The sequence below is a fragment of the Lutjanus erythropterus genome, chromosome 1 (assembly GCF_056507025.1).
Source record: "Lutjanus erythropterus isolate fLutEry1 chromosome 1, fLutEry1.hap2, whole genome shotgun sequence".
Taxonomy (NCBI): Eukaryota; Metazoa; Chordata; class Actinopteri; order Lutjaniformes; family Lutjanidae; genus Lutjanus; species Lutjanus erythropterus.
Window position 1 is genome coordinate 27,398,953 of NC_139317.1, and position 20,368 is coordinate 27,419,320.

General features: G+C 39.7%; 1 protein-coding gene across 2 annotated transcripts; it reads left to right on the plus strand.

Annotated features, from left to right (window-relative positions):
- The first annotated feature begins 20 nt into the window (after nucleotides 1–20).
- Nucleotides 21–19,734, plus strand: immp1l (inner mitochondrial membrane peptidase subunit 1). Of its 2 annotated transcripts, XM_084718556.1 has the most exons (7): nucleotides 85–158; nucleotides 9,427–9,490; nucleotides 10,014–10,123; nucleotides 10,232–10,320; nucleotides 10,505–10,631; nucleotides 18,883–18,993; nucleotides 19,575–19,734. In XM_084718556.1, exons 3-7 carry the CDS (start codon nucleotides 10,019–10,021, stop codon nucleotides 19,659–19,661), a joined length of 519 nt encoding a protein of 172 aa, XP_084574682.1. In that variant the 5' UTR covers nucleotides 85–158; nucleotides 9,427–9,490; nucleotides 10,014–10,018; the 3' UTR covers nucleotides 19,662–19,734. The 2 variants fall into 2 exon arrangements, with proteins under 2 accessions (XP_084574673.1, XP_084574682.1); XM_084718547.1 differs by lacking the exon at nucleotides 9,427–9,490 and having other exon boundaries at nucleotides 21–158.
- The last annotated feature ends 634 nt before the right edge of the window (nucleotides 19,735–20,368 follow it).

Here is a 20,368-nt window from a genome sequence, read left to right on the forward strand (position 1 = left end):
GCCCGTCAATGTTTTGGAGCAGATTGTCCAATCAGAGAAGACTTTGGTAGTGCTCAACCAATGAGAGCAGAGATTGTTGCGGGGCTGCCTGTGGACGCCGTCAAAGGGAAGTTCAATTTGCTATTACTGCTTGGTTGGAGTATTGAATCACTCTGTCGGTGAGTAAAGCTCTTGTTTTATATTTAGCCAAACATAAACGTGAATTTATCTTTTCTTGGCAACGACCAGCAACTATTCAGTGCATAAAAAGTCACCCAACGCTCTGACTATGACCTTGTTGGTTCATTGCATAACAGTACAGAACCCGAATATTGTATGACAGACTCAGCCTTCTGTTATGATCACTGCCATGTCTTGTTTATCAGTCACATGAAGTTTAACTACAATTAAAACTGTTAGTTAATAATGGCATATGGGTGATATCACGCCACGATAACGTCCTTATCGTAAATAAGGAGAATATTACCTACACATGTGAATGGGTACATTATGTTCAGTAAGAAGGAATCAGTCAGACAGTATAATGTTTTGCTTTTAGTGTCACTGAATTTTCTAAAACTGTTTGATAAGGGGACAGAATCTGAGTGTTTTAACACACACTGCAGCATGTAAATGAGTGACATTACTCACACCTGTATTTAACGCAGTAATACATGCCTGTAAGTGGACTCTTTTAATGGGAGTTTGCTTTTATGATTCACAGTATGTGCAAGAATTAAACATAAACATATTTAATACAACACAACATCCAAATTACTACATTAAAACACATTTATTTCAAATTCCGCTAAAAAACATCAACAGACAATCTTATAGTAGTAATAATAGTAGTAATATATTTCAATCCTTGTTGACAATTTCACATAAAGATTTTAAAAAAGTATCAACAGGTATCACTAAGTGATTAGATAGACCGAAAGGGTTTAGGCTAAAACGTTAGCTTAGTATTCTTTTTACCTAAAATGTTCGAATAGGTAAAACTTTCACAAATTAAAACAATAAAAACAAACAAAAACAAAACAGACAAAAAAACAGGATATTCCAAAAACAAATCGGAGACTGAAACTAGGTTCCAAACATTTCATACACAGTAATCTTCATACTTATACTTACATACATATTAATCTTCTTAAACTGGTTTACCACCTTTATTTTTACACTTTTTTTTAATTTACCAAGTGAACTACGCATTTGTAATTCATTGTCACAGCTGTTCCAGAAGTTTACACCAATTCACATCTTTTGCAATGTTTGTTCTTACTCACATCTTGTGGAATGTTTGCAGTGTTTGTTTTTACCCTTTGTTGTGGTCAGTGTATTGATGACAAATGGCAAAATTGTATATTGTGTTGTTGAGTTGCTGCAATGTATGAATCAATATTATTTATATATTAGGGCTGCACAATTAATCACAATGTTATTGTAAAATAGGAAAAATGTGTGAGAAACCAGCATTATAAATCTAAAATAGTCTCTATAAGGCTAAAAATCTTGTTCTCCAGATAAAAGAAAACATGTTTGTTTGATAATGCAAAAATAATTACCACTATTCAAATCACAAGAGTACTTTCGGTCAAAATAATTGCAATATGACAGACAATATGCCCATGCAAGTGGTGGCAGCTCTGTGTACATTGCTACATATGGGTATTGTGGTTCAGTGCACTTTAGTAAGTTTAAGCTGACAGTGAACGTCACTGTCAGTCCCTGTGTGTCACCTCCCCGATCACATTCAGTTTGGAGGGTTCAGCAGGTGTAAAGGTTAGAGGAGGACCACTCATAGCGCTGCAAGCATAATACTACAGCAGGAATCCACTGCGGCTCTGGGATATCTGTGGATAAACGTGGTGAACACCGGCATCTTCTGAATGGCATTCACAGTTTAAAAATTGTGAGTAAAGAGAACTATAGGCTTAAATTGTTAACAACAATACAGACTATTCCAGTTTATACCTGCTCTACAGCAATTCAGCTGAGTGTAATCTGATGATGAACTGCTGGCATTTACTCTTTTTTTTTTTTATCTGAAATAGATTCATATTACTGGTAAGACTTTCTTCTCTCTGGAACACAGCAGTATACTGGAGCATTTGAGAGTTATAGGTGTAGTCAGTGGGAAAATAAGGAAGAAAAAAAATCACATAACAAAAATAGTTTTTACCATTGTTAAAATTGTTGTATGTGAGTAAATATATTTTATATAAACTTGGATCAAATTTTGACTTCAGAATTGTCCAGAATACAGAATATATTATTAATATTATTTAGAATACCTGATTGGCATTCTTTTCTTAGTCTATAATCTGTAGTATAATATAGTGTAATCTATGTCAGATATTTGAGTGCATTGCCCATCTGTGTTCTGAAGACTCCAGCATTGACAAAAACATAAAAACTCTGAGCTCATGTACAAGTTTGTAAGGGCAGTTCAGCACTAAAATGTAGAATGTATTGCAGCACTCTGCCCAAAAGCTAATGCACATTTTTATGTGAGACATGTTGGCATGTTACAGAAGTAAAAGCACATTTGTGAATAATAAAATTGAGATGGATAAATTCCATTATGTTGCTTTGGTTACAGGGCCTTGGTATTGTCCATGCATGGCTCACATAACAGAAGACACTTAAATAAAATAGCGGCATCATTAATGTTATTAGTAACACCTGTTTTTCCTACCATGACAGGTCAAAATATCTGCTGTGATAAAGGTCTATTAAAGATGGAAACCTTCTTCACATATCTTAAGAACTCTGAATGGTCTGTCAGATTAGGCGAACCGCTGGCGGGGGAAAGGCCTGCTTCTTTTGTGCTATTTAATGTCCACTATTAATACCGTCTGACTGATGAGAGATCAGTGTAATCCTTAAGACAGCTGTAAAAAAGCTTTGTGTGGCTGAGAAGAGGCCAGAGGCAGCACAAGATCACAGGATACTGTAAAGGCTCCAGAGGAAGCGATAGCCCAACTGCTCACTTTACAAATGCTCTCAGCAGAGGCAGTCCTGCTGTTTTGACAGCACTGTTGAGATTTATATGTGCTGACAGGAGACCAAGGGAATATATCATGACTGACAACACTGGGCATTGTGGAAAGCCCATATGAGACAAATAAGATGCGCTGACTGACCTGCATCTCTGAAGGAAGAGAGCCTGCTTCAGCAGTGCAACGTGCAGGACGTAGGAGTACATTGCTGTGGAAACTTTCTTCGCATCCTCTGCACAGTGCCAGTCACCTCATTTCCAGTTCTCTTAAATCCCAATTTAAACAGTCTTACCAGGATTTCGTGGGCTTTTTTTGAGATTGCTTTTGACACTGGCCTGAAATGCCTGATTTCGCAGCCGCTATTCTAAAAGATTGTGATGCATGCTGTGATGTTTGTGGGCATTTTTTGCAATGAAATTGTGGGAAGTGAAAACTGCAACCAACAAAAAGTTACCACAAATTACAAAAATTCTAACAAAATACGCTGTATTTGTAAATGAAGACATTCAGGAAATTTTTTTTGAAGTTCAAACTCAGTCAAAACAGCAAGCACAAAATTATAAAATATAAATGTGCGGAGAGCATTGATAAATGACATTAACAATGACAATCCTTGTGTTCTCTTCAGTTCTTTTCATGACCAGAAAAAAGTAGATAAGAAAACATTCAGTCGGTTGAATGAAATTGCAAGGTCATGCTGAACTGATCCTTCGTGAGACCTGCCCCCATTTTGGTCTGTGCTCCAATGGTTAAAAGATGGAGGACCTGTGAGAGTATACTATATGTGGCTACAGGTCCCCCAGCAACATCTTTTAACCATCTTCAGAATGTGGTTTTCTTTTCAACAGTCTAGCACGTAGCATATCTAAGTGCAGGAGACAGTAAAGAAGAAAGTTAACTGAATTTCCAAAAGAGGTGTGACGTATGAAGGGTCAGTTCACAGGAATTTTGATTGAATTGGTTGAATTTGCATTAATTGTAGCAATTACAACTTCTGGAGGGACTGTTTAAACTTTGGGCTCTGTGTCACAATTCAGTTTGTGGTAGTGTAAACACAGCAGCTTAATCGTACACAATCCGCCCCCCCCTTTTTTTTTCCAACGTGTCATCTGTTCATGTGTGTGTTTTTCCTGTAGTGTTTTTGTCAGTTTTATCAGTCTCTGTATCTGATTGAGCTGTATAATGGCAGCAGTCATAACATGTCAGACCTTTCCTGGTCAGGCTGTTTTGGTTCCTTCAGTTTAATTCTGCCATCCGTGTGGAGCTGCAAGAAGCTATAGACTTCTTGTGTCCGGGGGATGCAAGATTATCATCAACATGCACCATATTTGTTTTGTTAGCCTTTAAAGTAAAGTAATATTCTAAGGGCACAAGTACAATAAGCTTAGGCTGCTAATTTTGTCAAAGGACTAGATTTTTTCCATGGTTTGAACGGCTTTATTTTGATTTCTTGATATTTTTTGCAGATGTTGCATGAAGCCATATTTAGCTTGACCTATAGGATAGAAAAGGCAGACAATACGAAAATACATAAAATGTTCATTTAGAATGAAAGGAAATCACATTCTTAAAAACCACAGGTTTGCTTTTAGGTTGAGGTGTCTGTCATTAGCTAGTGTTAAAATATACCAGGCTTTGCCATGAGCTGCTGAGTGCAAAACACAAACTCCTTTGTCAATCTGATACAACAACAGATAAGATCGCTCAATTCTCTCAGCACCAGGCCGGCACCATGCACTCACTTGTGGTCAATACAATAAGGCTTAGTGGCTGATTTTTCCATTCTATGTAATTGGCTGGGGACTTTGTCAACCCACACTTCCTTTCAATTCATAGCAGTTGTATTCATATCACTTGGCTATTATTTGCTCTGGCTGACCCATTGATTGTAGGTTTAAACCCTCAGCTCCTCAAATAGTAACCTCGCTCAGCTGTTTCACGGCTGTGTTGCCGTTAGCAACAATGAAAAGAGCAATATGGAGATCAGTCGCTTCAATTAAGCCTCTGATAGAGGACAGACCTAGAAAAGATGGGGGCTAGACATGGTACTCAGTGACTGGGACTTCTACATCTGTCACTCTCCATCCAGCCAGGTGCCTGTGTCTAAATCAGCAGGATTATCTCTGATTGGACTGATAGTTGAAACAGACCCCCCTGGTTGTCAAACCTCCTCCTTTTTATAGCTCACGTTAAGATCAAATCAAGCTCTGCGCAACAGGACTCATGCCCCTCCTTCCCCTGCCTTCTGCTGCCCAGAGGAGGACATCAGAGGTGGGACTCGTCCCCTCTCCGGTGCTGCCTGCTCCTCCAGACTCCCTTCCATCTGGGATCCTCAGGGAGAAGAAGAATATCTGACAAGGGGCTTGTAAGCCTCTTAGCCCCCCTGTTGCCCGGCTCTCTCTCAGCCCATGTTTTCCTAATTTAGTTGTGTAAGGAGTCCACTGCAAGGCCCTTATGTGCTGTTTGGATTGAGGTTCTCTTTGTGGTTCTAATAGACTGGCCATGTATATCAATTAACACTGCTCAGCCAATGGCAGCTTCAAATCTCTGGAGACTAGTGCCAGTAATTCCTTTTTAAATATTTCCTTATGGTTTCAGTAATGTGTGTTTGATTAGGTGTCAGTTTTGATATGATGTTAGTAGTAGTAGTTAGTTTCATTTTCAATTTGTGTTGTTTGGGTTTTGCTTTTTGTTTTGTTTTTTACTCAATGTTCCAACATTAGTTGAGTGTTTCAATGATTTTTATCAAAAGTCAAAGTGGAACTGTCTGGATAACTTTTTCCTGTATTTTCCACCCACATAATAAGATTCCCACCCACAACCCAAACTGCATATATGAAGTCAGAGCAACTATATGCATCATAACACGGTAGTTAAGTTTACAAAAAAAGTAAATACTCACAATCAACACAATATTGAATGGAGTATACAGGAGGAAAAATCAAAACCGAGAAAGAAAAAATAAGAAAAACAACAACAACAAAAACTAAACAAAATGAAAGTCAAACCACAATAAAGAGACCAGGCTCTGGATTCTATACTAAGTCATTGCATTTTACTGTCCAACTAACCAATTTTCTCAATTGATCTATTACTTGATTGGTCCTCATTATGCTAGAAAATGGTGAAAAATGTCGACCATTGTCTCCCTAAGCCCGATATGACGTTCCCAGACATCCCGCTCTGTCCACAACCCAAAGACACTCAGTCCACTGTTGCAGAGTAGTGAATATACTTGAAAATATTCACACTTAAGAAGCTGCAATCAGAGAACTCATGATTTTTTTTCTCAAAACATTATTCAAACCGATTAATCACTTACCAAAATATTGCCAATTGATTTGTTAGGTGACAACTAATTGATTAATATTACAACTTTTTATGCCGATTTGAAGCAGAATGTTTTATCAGTTTTATGATTTATGACCACCAGTCTTGATCATATAAAATTTCCTTAAATTTTGGAACATTGCCGAGGGCATTTTGATGTTGTCAGCCTCAGTAAGCATCACATTTAATGATGTGAAAGAAGCATAACAACTTGCCCTATGCTTATTAGTATTTGAGAGACTCTTTCCATTTTGTTGTGATTGTGTATGTTATAGCAATGTTCAGGAAGCCTCTTTATTAATGCCAGTGCAGATGAGAAACACCTAGTTCACACTTTTTTTTTTTATAGTGTCTCAAATTGTGACAAGGGCTTCAATGATTAATATAGATATTAAAACAAGTGCCAACTATTTATCATTAATTAATCATTAATCATTTGAGTAATTTATTAAGAAATAAAAAGTCCAGTTCCAGCTTGTTAAATGTGAATATTTTCTTCTTTCTGGACTTCTCTGTGACAGTAAATTGAATATCTTTGAGTTGTGGACATAACAGGACATTTGAGGGCATCATGTTGGGCTTCAGGAAACACTGATCAACATTTATATACCAGTTTGTTTTTTTTGACATTTTATAGTCCAAACTAATTGATTAATTGAGAAAGACAATGAAAATAATTGTTAGTTGCAGCCCTGCTTTTGACCACTTGGTAAACACAGTGATAGACATTCTCACCACTGTTGCACACAGCTCATAGTTAGTATTACAAAAATTCAATAATCTACTTGTGATCACTATGCAGCCCTGAGTGAAACAGGGCTGGATCACAGAGTTAAACACACAATGATGTGTTTCCATTGGCAGCTATTCATTTGGGATCCCCCTCTTTTCCCCACTGTAGCGCTGCGCTGTGACCGTGGGAGGCCGGTGGCCACAGATGGTTCTGCAGAGAGGGCTGCGCTGACTTTCTTTGTTTTCCCATGAACATGTTTGGCGTGTAATCCTGGATTAACAGAGAGACTTTGTGTTAATTTACAGCTGTAATACAGCATTCAATTAATGTTGCTACTCCCTAACACACACACACACACAGGCCAGGGTATTAGGGGCAGGAGATGGAGATAGTGTGTGATACTGCCTGACTCTTTGCTCAGGGGAATTAGAGGTAATAGAGATCCAATCAGAGGTCTCTGTGGATGTCCACCTCATTCTGACTCCCAGAGGAGTCACTGCATCTCATATATGCACTTTGTATGAAACACATAGGTAATGCTATTGTCTGTGCACATTCACACCACATGCGCACACACACAGACACACAATATCAATGACAGAGGGTGCCTCAGAAAACCAGGCGGCTGCATATGGACTCTCTTGATATCAGTCACTGGCTGTGTGATCTTGTTATGCAAAGTCCCTTAATCCCTACCTATGATGAATGCACGCTGGAATGGAGGAGGAGGAGCGGGGGGAGCTGAAACAGAGATATGAGGGCAGCTGTAAGGGAGGCTGTCCACTGTGCTTTGCGAATGAGTGCTAGCAAAGAGATTCCTGATCCCCCGGCCCAGCAGAAGGAAGAGCACATGTGAGATCATGTCTGTGAGTGCATTACAGCACGGCAGCGACAAAGAAGCTGGCGGAGGCAGCTGAGAGCAAGACAAACAGAGCTGTACATGTCGCCTTAGTGCGACCTGAGATTCACATTAACCTTTAGACCACTTGCTTCCCAACAGAGGAATTATAGGGCCAGAGGTGTTATTGTACCAGCTGTGGGAGGACTGAGTTTATAGTTCCTGTGTGACTGGAAAGGGCCACTTCATTTGGGCCCTGCGCTGAGCGTATATATGTGCCCCTTCACCTGCTCGAGTGCTGTCATTCGCAGTGGCGGCAAAAAGCAGAGGGTTGCCAGGGGTGATCAGGGAACAGAGGGAAGAACGGTGTAGCGGCGCACGAGGAGGTAAAAGGACAGAGTTGGTCTTTTTTGGATCAGAGACGATGGTGAATGGGCCAAAGAGACAAACCATGCTCGGGATGAAAGAAGAGATAGAAGGTTTAATAGGTGGAATATAGTTGGCATGAATGAGAGAGCATTGTGGGTGTGTTTGTGTGTGTGTGAGAAGAGTGGAGGGGGGTAATGGGATTAGGGGTAACACCTTTGGCAGGGCTGGGAGAGCCACCTGACACCCGGTCTGTTGGGGACCTGGGGAGAAAGGGGGGGTGGAGGTGGTGGGGCAAGGGAGAAATTGGGGGTCTAATCCGTGTCCATCTTTGGGAAGTCATTCCCAGAGCTCTGAGGATTTGGGGCTTTGGTTTCCGCTCTGCTTGCTTTGGTTAATAATACCCTGGGAGGGAGAGAAGACATGGAGAGAGGAAGAGGGGAAGAGACAGAAGGATTCGGGGAGACAGAGGAAAGGATTTCTTTACCCTGTGGTGGACTGGCAGGACAGCGGCCTCAGATAAAAATGTTTGAAGTGCAGACTAACCTCTAAGCCAAGCTGTGTCTTTTCTTTTCCAAACACACAGTTTCAATCTGTTTGTGTATATGCGTGTGTGTGTGTGTGTGTGTGTGCAGGTGTCCCTGCGTACGTACACTTTGTATGACACTGTTTAAAGATTGACTCACTTTCTTCTGTCCGTCCAACAGGTTGCACCTTGAGTAAAAGTCAATAACCTGAGTGTGGTTGGGATGTTTGCTCAGAAGACACACGGATAGTCCTCGTGTGTGTTTGTGCGACAGAGTGTTTGCAGTGCAGGTTGGTGGGTGGGTGGGTGCAGGGGGTGTCATTGTGTTTCTATGGTGCCGACAGAAGTTGATAACTGCTCTAATGATTGTGGTGGTGGTGGAGGCAGCACAGTGTCAGGGACTAGCTGCAGACGGCGTGGAGCTGCTCGGCTGGACGTGTCACAGCTCCTTTGTTTGTCCGTCACCTGAGCACAAGGTGTTGATTGGGCCATCCTACACAGGAGCAAAGTTCAGGGCAGTTTTCTGCCGTGAACCGGCCACTCAGCCTCTGAGAATGAAACACCAGGGAATGTGCCATCTTAGCAGTAGGCCAACTGTGACAACCTTGTCCACACCTTTAAGAATTAAACCTCAAATAGCTTTTGTTTTCAGAAATCCTGTGAAGGACATAAGCCTACCATAAATGGACCAGACACTGAATCATCTCCTCATCATACTATGTATATAGCATTTGATCACAGGGCATGAATCATACCACATCCAAATGTATGCCCCAGAGTGTGACCCCCTCTAAACTGATCTATCCACACAGCCAGTTCGGCATACGCTGTTTTGAACTGGTGGTTGTGGATTTCCACATTTGACTCCATACAACACAGCAAATAAACAGACTCATGTTTCCCTGTGTGTCCGTCATCATTCTGAAGATCAACAGGAGGGCGGGATTTAAAAATTAACTGCTAACCCACTAGCTATAATTAGTTAACAATTAACATGTTAACACAAGAAATTAAACACTATACAGTGTAAATATTAATGCACATATGTTTTAAAGTTTACCAATATATTGCTTATTGTGCTTGCACCATTGGTTTTGGCCTTGGTGCCTTACATTTTAGCTGTAATGCCGCAGTAAATTTGTTTTTATCAAAAGCCCCAAAACTGACTTAATTCCAGGCCTGTGATAACAATGTACAGTGACACTGTGCCATAACCTGTGGTTGTGTTTTGTGCTGTAGGTGGGATGTTCCGCGGTGTGCTTGGGAAGACTTTGGGGTTCGTGGGCTACACAATCCAGTATGGCTGCATTGGACATTGTGCCTTCGAATACATTGGAGAAGTTGTAGTGGTTTGTATTATTAAGATCACGGAATTAAGGCTTATATTTTTTGCAAATTATATTAACTCATCTATGCAAAAGAAATCATTGTTTTTTGTTGTTGTTGTTTTGTTTCAGTGCTCTGGTCCATCCATGGAGCCCACCATTGTCAACCATGATGTTGTCTTCTCTGAACGGATGAGTCGTCATCTTTTCAAAATAAAAAAGTGGGTTCCAGTCACTGGATTCATATGCAGTCGGGATATGTATACACATTTCACAATGTACATTTTTGATACACAAGATTTGTGGCCATTTTACAAGATATATTATACAAGATATTAAATCTTTTCGGTGAATGCCTGAACCCTGAAGAATTAAGTGATTGAGTTTTTATTTTTTTCTTTCCAGGGGTGATATAGTCATTGCAAAGAGTCCATTTGACCCAAATATGAACATTTGTAAAAGGGTAATTGGATTGGAGGGTGACAAGATCTGCACAAGTGGCCCATCAGATGTGTTCAAGACCCACACATATGTGAGTATGTTTACATCCTACCTGCACATACAGATGAGGTTGAAATTATTAGCCCCCCTATGAAAATTCCTTTTTTTTAAAGAGTGCTGTAAAACAGAGCAAGAAATTTTTAACACAGCTTTTCCAAACATTATTTTACTTTGCACACAGAAACAAAATTATTTCACAAAAAACAAAAACCACCAGGGTCAAAATTATTAGCCCCCCTGATGCTAATAGTCAATTGTGTATCCTTTTTGCTGGATAACAGCCTGCAGTCGTTTGTAGTCGTTATAGTTTTCATCAAATCTCAGACACGTCTCCTGAGGAATCTCAGCCTTCTTCTTTGACAAATCTCTCAAGCTCCTCCAGATTTGATGTTCTTCTGACATGGACCTTAGTCTTCAGTTCACCCCACAGATTTTCAATGAGATTCAAGTCATTGTTTTGTGCAGGTCAGTCGATAACGTTCACGAGGTAGTTCTTCACCAGGAACGATGTATGTTTTGGGTCATTGTCACGTTTGAAGACAAAGCGACGACCCAGACCCAGTTTTGCTGCTGACTGCTTGAGGTTTGCTTTCAAAATCTTCACATATTCTTCTTTCTTCATGATTCCTTCCACCTTGATGAGATTCCCAGTTCCAGACGCACTGAAGCATCCCCACAGCATAATACTCCCACCATTGTGTTTCACTGTGGGGACGGTGCTCTTTGGGTTATACGCTTCTCCCTTCTTTCTCCAAACATAAACAACGTCTCTATGGCCAAAGAGCTCTAGTTTTGTCTCATCTACCAAAGGACACACTTCCAGCATGTATAATCTTTCTCCAGGTTGTCCTTAGCATACTTCAGTCTGACTTAAAGGTGTCTCTTCTGCAGAAGTAGAGATCGCCTTGGTCTGCAACCTCGCAGTCCATTCCTGTGCAGGGCTCTAGTGATTGTCTTCTTTCCCAACTTGGCTAAGTCATTCACTCGTGTCTTGGCAGTTGTTCTGGGGTCTTCAGACACGTCTATCACTAGTTTTCTTTCCAGAGTCTTTGAAATCTTTCTCTTCCTACCTCTGCCAGGTTTGTTCTGTACTGTGTGGCTCTCTTTGAATTTCTTGATGATACTTCTCACTCCAGTTCTTGACACTTGGAAACGCTGTGATAACTTTGTATATCCTTCTCCTGCTTTATGAGCATCAACAATTCTTTTTCTCAAGTCTGGACTGATTTCTTGTGTTTTTTGCATAATGCTTTCTCAAGTGACAGCTCAAACCCTTACTGAAGTTTTTATACTGTGTGTAAATTTGAAGATAAGTTTTAAAATCAGTTTTAACTTGATTTTACAAACTTTGAGCATTACAAAGTTAAAGCACATCATTGCACAACAGTGATTTGTGCTATGGCTCAATAAAAAGGTAATTTCTTAAGGGGACTAATAATATTGACCCTGGTAATTTTTGTTTATTCTGAAATAATTCTGTTATTGTGTGCAAATAGAAATAATTTATGCTTTCTAAAGAAAACTAGTATGTTTAGAAATGCTATGTTGAAAATTCCTTGCTCTGTTAAAAAAAACTCTTGGGAAAATTTTGAAAAAAAACCCTCTAATTTCATAGGGGGACTAATAATTTTGTCCTCAACTGTATTTGTTCAAAGTGTTTCAGCTGCTCTTCTTATACATCATGTGATTACCTGCTTTACCAAGTCAGGCTTCCTGGTGGCAGTTGTGCTGTTTTGCTTCCAGCAACCAGAGCTCAGTGTCTCTTTTGAGGAAAAAAGGTTAAGAAGATACAGTAAAAATAGAGAATAAATGAAGACAACAAAACACTTTGACTGAATCTCAATGCATAATGCAAAACTGTCTCTCAGTTTTTGGTTTTCTTTGTCTGTGTACCGCCGTCTATATACTATTATAGTTGTTTACATTTTAGACCGCACACATCCATTTTGTGTCATTGGTCAAAATATCAGCTTTTGACAACACCTATATTTCCTCAGAACAGTGATAAAACCAGAGAGTGAGCAGGGGTTCTGCCGCTGAAACCACTGTCATTGCTTTTCTATTACTACTCTCCCCAACGCCCACAGCTCAGGCCTGCAATCTCTCTGAAGCCTGTTAGAGTTAGTGCCAGCCGAATGGACAGACTGATGGGTGGGCGGAGGTGTGTGTGCGAGTGTGTGTATGTGTCTGTGTGAGTGTGTGTGAGTGTGTGTGTGCGCATATGTCCAAGAACCAAAGGTTGCGTTTATGTTGCATGTTTTTGAATTTCTTGTGTATTTTATAGACTATGGGCAGACTGCTGAATGAGTTCAGTGAAACATAGCATAAGGCCAAGCCTGTAAGTGTCATTCAACAAATCAAACAGGAAATCAAGAGGTTTCAATCAAGACGCTCTTCTACCAGCTTCACCTCCACATACACAGGACTGAACTTGTAATGGGGGACATCTTTGCTTTGTGATTCAGGGTCCCAGGATGTTGTGACAGAAGATCCAGTTTGAGTCAGTTTTTAAACTTGCCACTAGGTAGACAGATGCTATATTTTGGTTTATCCAGCAAGTGTAGGGTAAAGCTTATTGGTTTCTATTCATTTTGGATTCTCTTTCACTTAACACATCTAAACTAATCAGTAGATGATGATATCTTGGTGACATGTTCCTTTTTTTTTCAACCATATGTCACACTGGCAAGATTCATATTAGTCATGGTGTGAAAACAATTTAATGCAAGGGCCTCTGTTTGTCAGTGCATTTGCTTTTTGTTTAGAATAAGGCTGCAGCTGTCTTTTTTCATTATCAATTTAGGGTATAATCTGCAAGATTGTTTGTGAATGCATCATTCAAAGTTGGCCGCTCCTCCCTATCTCAGTGAATGAGAAAGGGCAATTCATATACTGTGAATGAGGAGAAGCAGCGCCACTAGTGAGAACAAAGCGGTGAATCAGAGAGATAAAATGTTATTTTCTGATTATTTCACAGTTTCTAGTTCTAAAGCATAAGTAAACAAGGCCACACCCCACACAATGTCATTATGTGAATACAGCCAAAGCAATCCTCAGTCTGCTCTGCCTGTGTGTGTTTGTGTAAAACTGTCTGCGGCTCTCAGCTGTGGAAAAGGAAAAAGAATGCGATGAAACCACAACCGCAATGTTTTTATAGAGTCCCAACCTGCTTGCTGTATTGGCTAGGGGCTACACACCACTGCCAAACAGGCTGAAGCTCACAAACGTTCTGAAAACAGCAAAATATGAGAAAATAAGAAATTACAGGCAGAGGGCAATGATCTGCAGATACAGACACCACCACACACATCTAGTGGGTTCATAAGTGATGAGTGAAAGGGATCATGCTTAAATGAGTCTATACATTGTTTTCTTTTTTAGGAAAATGTTGCATATAATACATTTCAAGTAATTGATGTAACACATAGTCAAAGATACACATCACAACTTCTAATAGCCAAAGGTGACGTCTTCAAAGTTCTTGGTTTTTTGAACCAACAGTCTAAAACTGAGGAGAAGAAACAGAGGTGGTTTGAAATTTTTTGCTTGATTAAAGAGCTTAAATGATTAGTCAGTTGTCAAAATTGCTGCTGATTGATTTTCTGTCAACTGATAATTTGATTATTTGAATGTAATCCTTTCAGATGTAGTTTAGAATCTGCTCAAGGACACAGTGCTTATGTATTGTCACTTCATCAGACTGTGTTTTTGCACTGCTTTGGTTTTGTGTCACATGCTGCTGAAATCCTTATTTTGGAACATGCAAAAGTGCTTAATTTGAAAAACATTCCAGATTTTGAGGCACTGCATTTAACCAAGCAATTTTTTCAAATGGTTACAACCCAACATGTTAATTCTCTTCATTTTATCTGATCTGATGATGTTTGTCAAACACAGTAAAATAATGCAGAAAAGCACCTGGATTTTCTTTTGTATCTGGTGGATGACAGGAGGTGGACTAATGAATCACGATGCAGAAGGAATAAAGACAGAGAGACAAAATGGTATAGAGAGCCTAAATTTTTTTGTGTTTCCCCTCCTTTCAGACTGCATTCTAGGCATAAGCATGTGAGCTGATGTCTTGTTTTTCATCTTTTTCAAGAGATTTTGTTTGTTTATTTGTAATACTTAACTAGTACTCTAAATTGTTGCCGTTCTCATCTTTACAAACAAAACAGATGAGAACTTTGAAATAACCATCACACTAGTTGTTACAAAACTGATTGTCATTTAATATTTTTTTAAATAAAGCAGCCTAATAAAATCTTCCCCGCATTAATGTTTTAACTCCCTGGAGTAAAATCCCTTTCTTTATGTGACAGCTTTTGAGGTAACTGAGAAAATACCCGCTGTTCACATAAATGTTTGGGCTCCCTTGGGGAGTTTTTTTTTCCTCGGAGGATGTATGTGTTTGTGTGTGACTATTAGGGTGGTGTGAGGCATTATGGGTGGACCTGTAAAGATGAATTTTGGAAGGCGGTGTTAGACCCTGTCATCACCTCCTTTTTTTGCTCTGACATGCAGTTCTCCTCCACCCTCAGAGATCCAACAGCAGACTAATTGCCTTGTCACCTTTTAGGAATCATTTCTATGTCTGAACTATTGTGTCAAAACAATGACACTTGATCCCTAATATTATAGCAGACAGAGAGGGTGACACAGACGGCGAGATGAGATGTCCGCAAATGTCCTGTTCTGTGCAGTAAACATAGACATAGAGTAATATGGTGAAAGATAAAGCCTGTATGTATTTAAGCTGAACATAATTCACCTCCTCAAACATGTTAACATAATGAGAACCGTAATGGTGTGGCTGTTTAACAACACACCTCTACCATGAGCATAGGCTCCAGTTTCAATACTTCCTGACACGTCTCTGACAGATACACAAAGCCTTGCATTGACCCAGCTAGCATCCTTCACACCAACAGAGGTAGCAAAAGTACGCTCATTCTTTACTCAAGGAGTACAGTTACTTGTGAAAAAAAGACTGGTAAGAGTAGAAGTACTGATTCGACTCTTTGCTCAAGTAAAAGTAGAAAAAGTACTAAAAAGTAGTGGATGGACATACTCAAGGAAATCTTTGTAATGAAAAGGTTAACTTTTCCTCTGAGTTCTAGAGGAACCGCCTTCCCCAAAAATGGGAGGAATGGTCTACCTGCATTACAGCAGATGACGACGCTACTTTAGTGTGCTTTTTCCCCATTCTTCCTGTTTTACTTTTTTGTTTAAAAAGTAGGGTTGCAAATTGCAAGCACTTTGGTATTGTTTGGCATAAACAAAGTTTATGTAACAATGTATCAAATAATTAATTGTTAATGTTACCGCTGATCAATTAAGCAAAGGTGTGCTTTTCATCCTCAATCAAAGCTTTATTTCTGCAGCAACATATCACATATTTTCTGACAGCATAACAAAGCCCATGACATAAATATATACATGAAGACCTTGAATTAGTTGAAATAGGGTCCTCTGCGGTACATAATCATCAGTGTTTCCTACAGTAGAGGGGGGCTCACCAGCACGGAAGTTGAGCAATGAACTGCTGTAGACCAGACTATACTTTGCCATCAGACACCCTTTTCTGACAGGAAACTGCTGTTCTACAAGCCAAATATTGCTCTCTCAAAACCAACCAAACTCCACAGGCAAAATCAGTACTTTAATAACATGGGAGCTGATGGGCTACCGCTACCTCAGTCTGTTAGTTTGTTTGTGTTATGGTGTGAGTTGAGTGAATCCAAACTATACTTTATGCATACCAAAGTCACACAATAACATAAACCAGTAGATTGAGTAACTGTAGACCAGCAATTCCTTTGTTCAACAAAGTAGAAATACTGATTTCACGTAGAGGAGGATTAGGTTAGTTTAGAGAGACTGACTTATTTAACAGCAGTTTCTTGTCAGAAAAGGCTGACTGATGGCAAAGTATAGTGATGAAAACATTTTAAGTATAGCGTGCACTGAAAATAGATAAATCTTTTTTTTAAGCGGCTAAAATGCCTTTTTTTTTGCTGACCCCATCCACATTGCTTAGTTTCTGTGCTGGTACTCATCTCTGTTTCTTCTAACTGGGGACGTGCAGACCACCATCTACTGTAGGTAATACACTGACTGTCAATAAGTACCACATGCAGCCCTTCTTCAGATAATCTGAACTGTTCCTTTAAACACAGCATTTATGTGCATGCAGAAGAGTCAAGTGACACTCATGGTGTTGTGGCCATTTACAGGTGCTTGAAACAGCAGTTGTCTTTAAAAAGCAGAGTCAGGGGTCTGGTTACACCGCTGTTTTGCATTAACCTGGTTTTAATTCAGAGGTTTGCCTTTGGCTTACTACGTTTTTTTTTTTGTTTTTTTTTTCTTCATGCACACACCTGCGACTTGCAAGGTGATATGCATAAGCTTTTATCCTCATTCTGGCCGCAGCACAGCAGGTCAAGTTTCAGACCTCTTCACTTTCTCACTTTTCTGAAACACAGTCTGGTTGATCCTTAAAGTACTTTCCTCATTACTTAGGTTTGGATTTCTTTATGAGGTCATTTATGACGACTCAGAGTCAAAGTGCTGAATTCTGCCATTGTCGATCGGATTCATTAACCTTCATAGAGATTGTACTTAGGGATCCTAAATAGAACAGGAGTGATATCAAGAAGCCTCCTCCTTTTGAATTAAATTTGTGTGTGCAGTTTCACCAAAATCTGGACAGATGTTTGAAATTTCTTAATCAAACCTCTACATCCTTAGGATAAGCGTGATGAAGATAGCGCTTTTTTCTTATTAAAGAGAAGATGAGGAGAAACAGGGGGTTCTGGTTTGGCAGATGACAAACGGTGGTGTTTCTTTTTCCTGTGCTTGGGAGCCAGCATATGTTACCATGTTAATGAGGTGTAATGGTGGGAATCCAGCATGCTGACATATGGTTCTCAGATGACTCCTTTAATGATATTCATTTGTGTCGTCGTTATTCAGTGAGTTGTTTACCTCATGTTAGGTCAACATGTCACTGGCTCGTGATTATGTCACATCATCTGTCTCAATTATCGAATATGAAACAAAACGCAGCATCTCACAGTAGGACCGAAGACTCTAATCAGAGAGCCGGGTGATAGTAAAAAGGAACCCGAGCAGAGAGGCGAAGACGTGACGTCACCTCAGCGTGGATTATATTCTTTATTCATGTTATTCTCTTTCCTCCAGAGGACTTTTGCCGTTAAAAAGTTAGGCAACACAAAAATAGACTCGTGGATTGTGATGCCCATTATGACAATATAATGTGTTGTTGATCCTGTCTGCACATATAGGGGGGACAGCGCACTTAATTAGGGCCTTGACAAGCCTACTCTCCTAAAGTGATGAGATTAATCATAATTGGTGTCACTGTGAATTAGAGCCCGCTTGGATGACCGCCCCACTGGCAGGTCGGACTGCGGTGGAGACCCTTGGACACTGCTGCTAGCCGCAGCTTAGCCTTCTACAATTCTGTGTCTCTCCCTCTCTGCCCAGCTATCTCAGGCCCCTCTCTTGCTTTGCCCTCCCTGGGTAAGAGGGGCGCAGATCTCAGCCAACAGCCTAATGACCCTGTTTGAAGTTCTTCTAAATCCCCCCCGACCCTGCCCGTTACCCATGACCCCTCTCCTAAGACGGTTCGGGGTTAAAGAGGGACAGGCAGGTTGACGTTAAGATAGGCTGAGGAGGGCGGGATGGCTTAGGTGACTCGTTGGGGGTAGGGGGTGGGGTTAAGGTGGGTTCTCATTATATTACAGGCTAACTCACTTTTACATGTTAAAATTAAAGCAATAATATGTAACATTTCCACATTGAAATGTCTAAAAACAGCAGACATATGTTAAATAAATTTCTGTCTAGTTTTATACTTACATTATGCCAAATGTTTCCAACAAACACAGACAAATAGCTATGGTTGCTAGCTAGCTGCAAATTTCTAAACTTCTTAGGAAAACATGGGATACGTCAGAGAGTGAGGAAGGAAGACGGTACACATGACTAAATATATTGTGAATAAAACCCTGAGTCATGTCAGTGGTTGTTGTTGATAACAACTCCTGTAATTCCATGCTGCCATGATGTCGTCAAACTACATCTTTTGTCACTTTTTTGTTGTGAGAGAAACCCCCAGCAGCAGAACTTACATGTTGTGTGTTTTAGTGCTGCAAATTCAGTGATTTGCTTTCTATTTGATTCCTTTGTTGCATGGTAAAACATCTACATCTTAATCGTCTTTTTCCCTTTTTCCATGTGTGTGGTGATGTTTTTAGGTTCCCAAAGGCCACGTATGGCTGGAAGGGGATAACCTTAGGAATTCCAGTGACTCAAGGAGTTATGGCCCAATTCCCTATGCCCTCATCCGAGGTCGTGTTTGCTTAAAGGTAACAACAGAAACACACTGTAGGGTGGCATGTATTTTATTTTATTTTATTTTATTTTATTTTTTAAGTAATGTGTTCTTTTCCAAAATAAGGAAACTAGTTTGAATTAAACTCTTATATATGGGTTCTAACAGTGTTAGGTGTTAAGCTTTACAAGATGTTTTTTTTTTACTCATATATGAGCCATTTTAAGCACAATTCAGGGACGTGAGTCAGTTGGAAGTTCAAAGCAACTGTGTCTGATTGACCAAAGCCTGGACAACATATTGTCTAGCTTTCCATTCTGCTGTGTTGTCATGTCACTGGATGTCATAGCAACCACGACCCTGGAAACAGGTCAGCCAACCTTCTGTCCATCTGATTGGACAGCGGCACTCCACTGGAGGCCCTATTACGACAGCTGATGTAATAACAAGATTGTCTATGAAGTCAAACACATCATTAAATGCCCTATTAGCAAATGTGTCCAAGAAGTGTGATACAGTGTCATATGTAATGGCTGGAAGTTGTTTATTTTGATGTTATGTGAGTCTTATTCCTTTTTTAACCCATTTTTTCTCTGCACCCTTTGTCCTATACAGCTCTGGCCGCCACATAGTGCCGGGACACTCAGTCAAAGCCCAACCAGACGGATCATTAAAACTCAGAGTGACTCAGACTCAAATTGACTCATTCAGTTTGTTTATACCAGATGTTACTTTGATTTCAACCATTTTTGAATAAATTTTATATTTATTTTAATTTTATTTTGAAAAGTGGTAATTATTTGTGATCAATCAGGCTTTTGAAGGAATATTTTTTTGGGAAAACACTTTGCAATCATACATACTTTTTTCTCTAGATTAATATTACTGTTTTATAACTGAGAAGACCTCGTCATCTGGGGTTTACTGTGCAGCACTGTGGGATCTGCATTGCGTGAGCAGTGAGTAAAGCTGTGTCTCTGTGGAGCTGCTAATGGCAGAGAGTGGGCAGATGCAAAGATGAGACACAAGATTATGTTGGCGATCTTGCTCATTCAGTAATAAGACATAAATAATTAAGCTCTAAATCAACAAATTAAAGACCCAATCTTACCTAACTGTACATATATCAGAATGGCTATTTGCGATTGAATTTAACGGTTAAATTTAATTGGTTCTGAAATGCACCCAAACCCCATATTCACAGGATGTTTGTCCATGTGCTTTAAACAGGGATATCTGTCTAAATGTACAAACTCTGACCTCAGCAAAGACATGTCTCATTCCCTTAAAAAAGATGTTATTAATTTCATGTTTACCCTTTCTTAGTATTATGGTAAAACAAAAGCTCTCTTATTGTTTAATATTTCATTAGGCTGCCAAGGCAATTGAAAAAATGTTAACATTTCCCA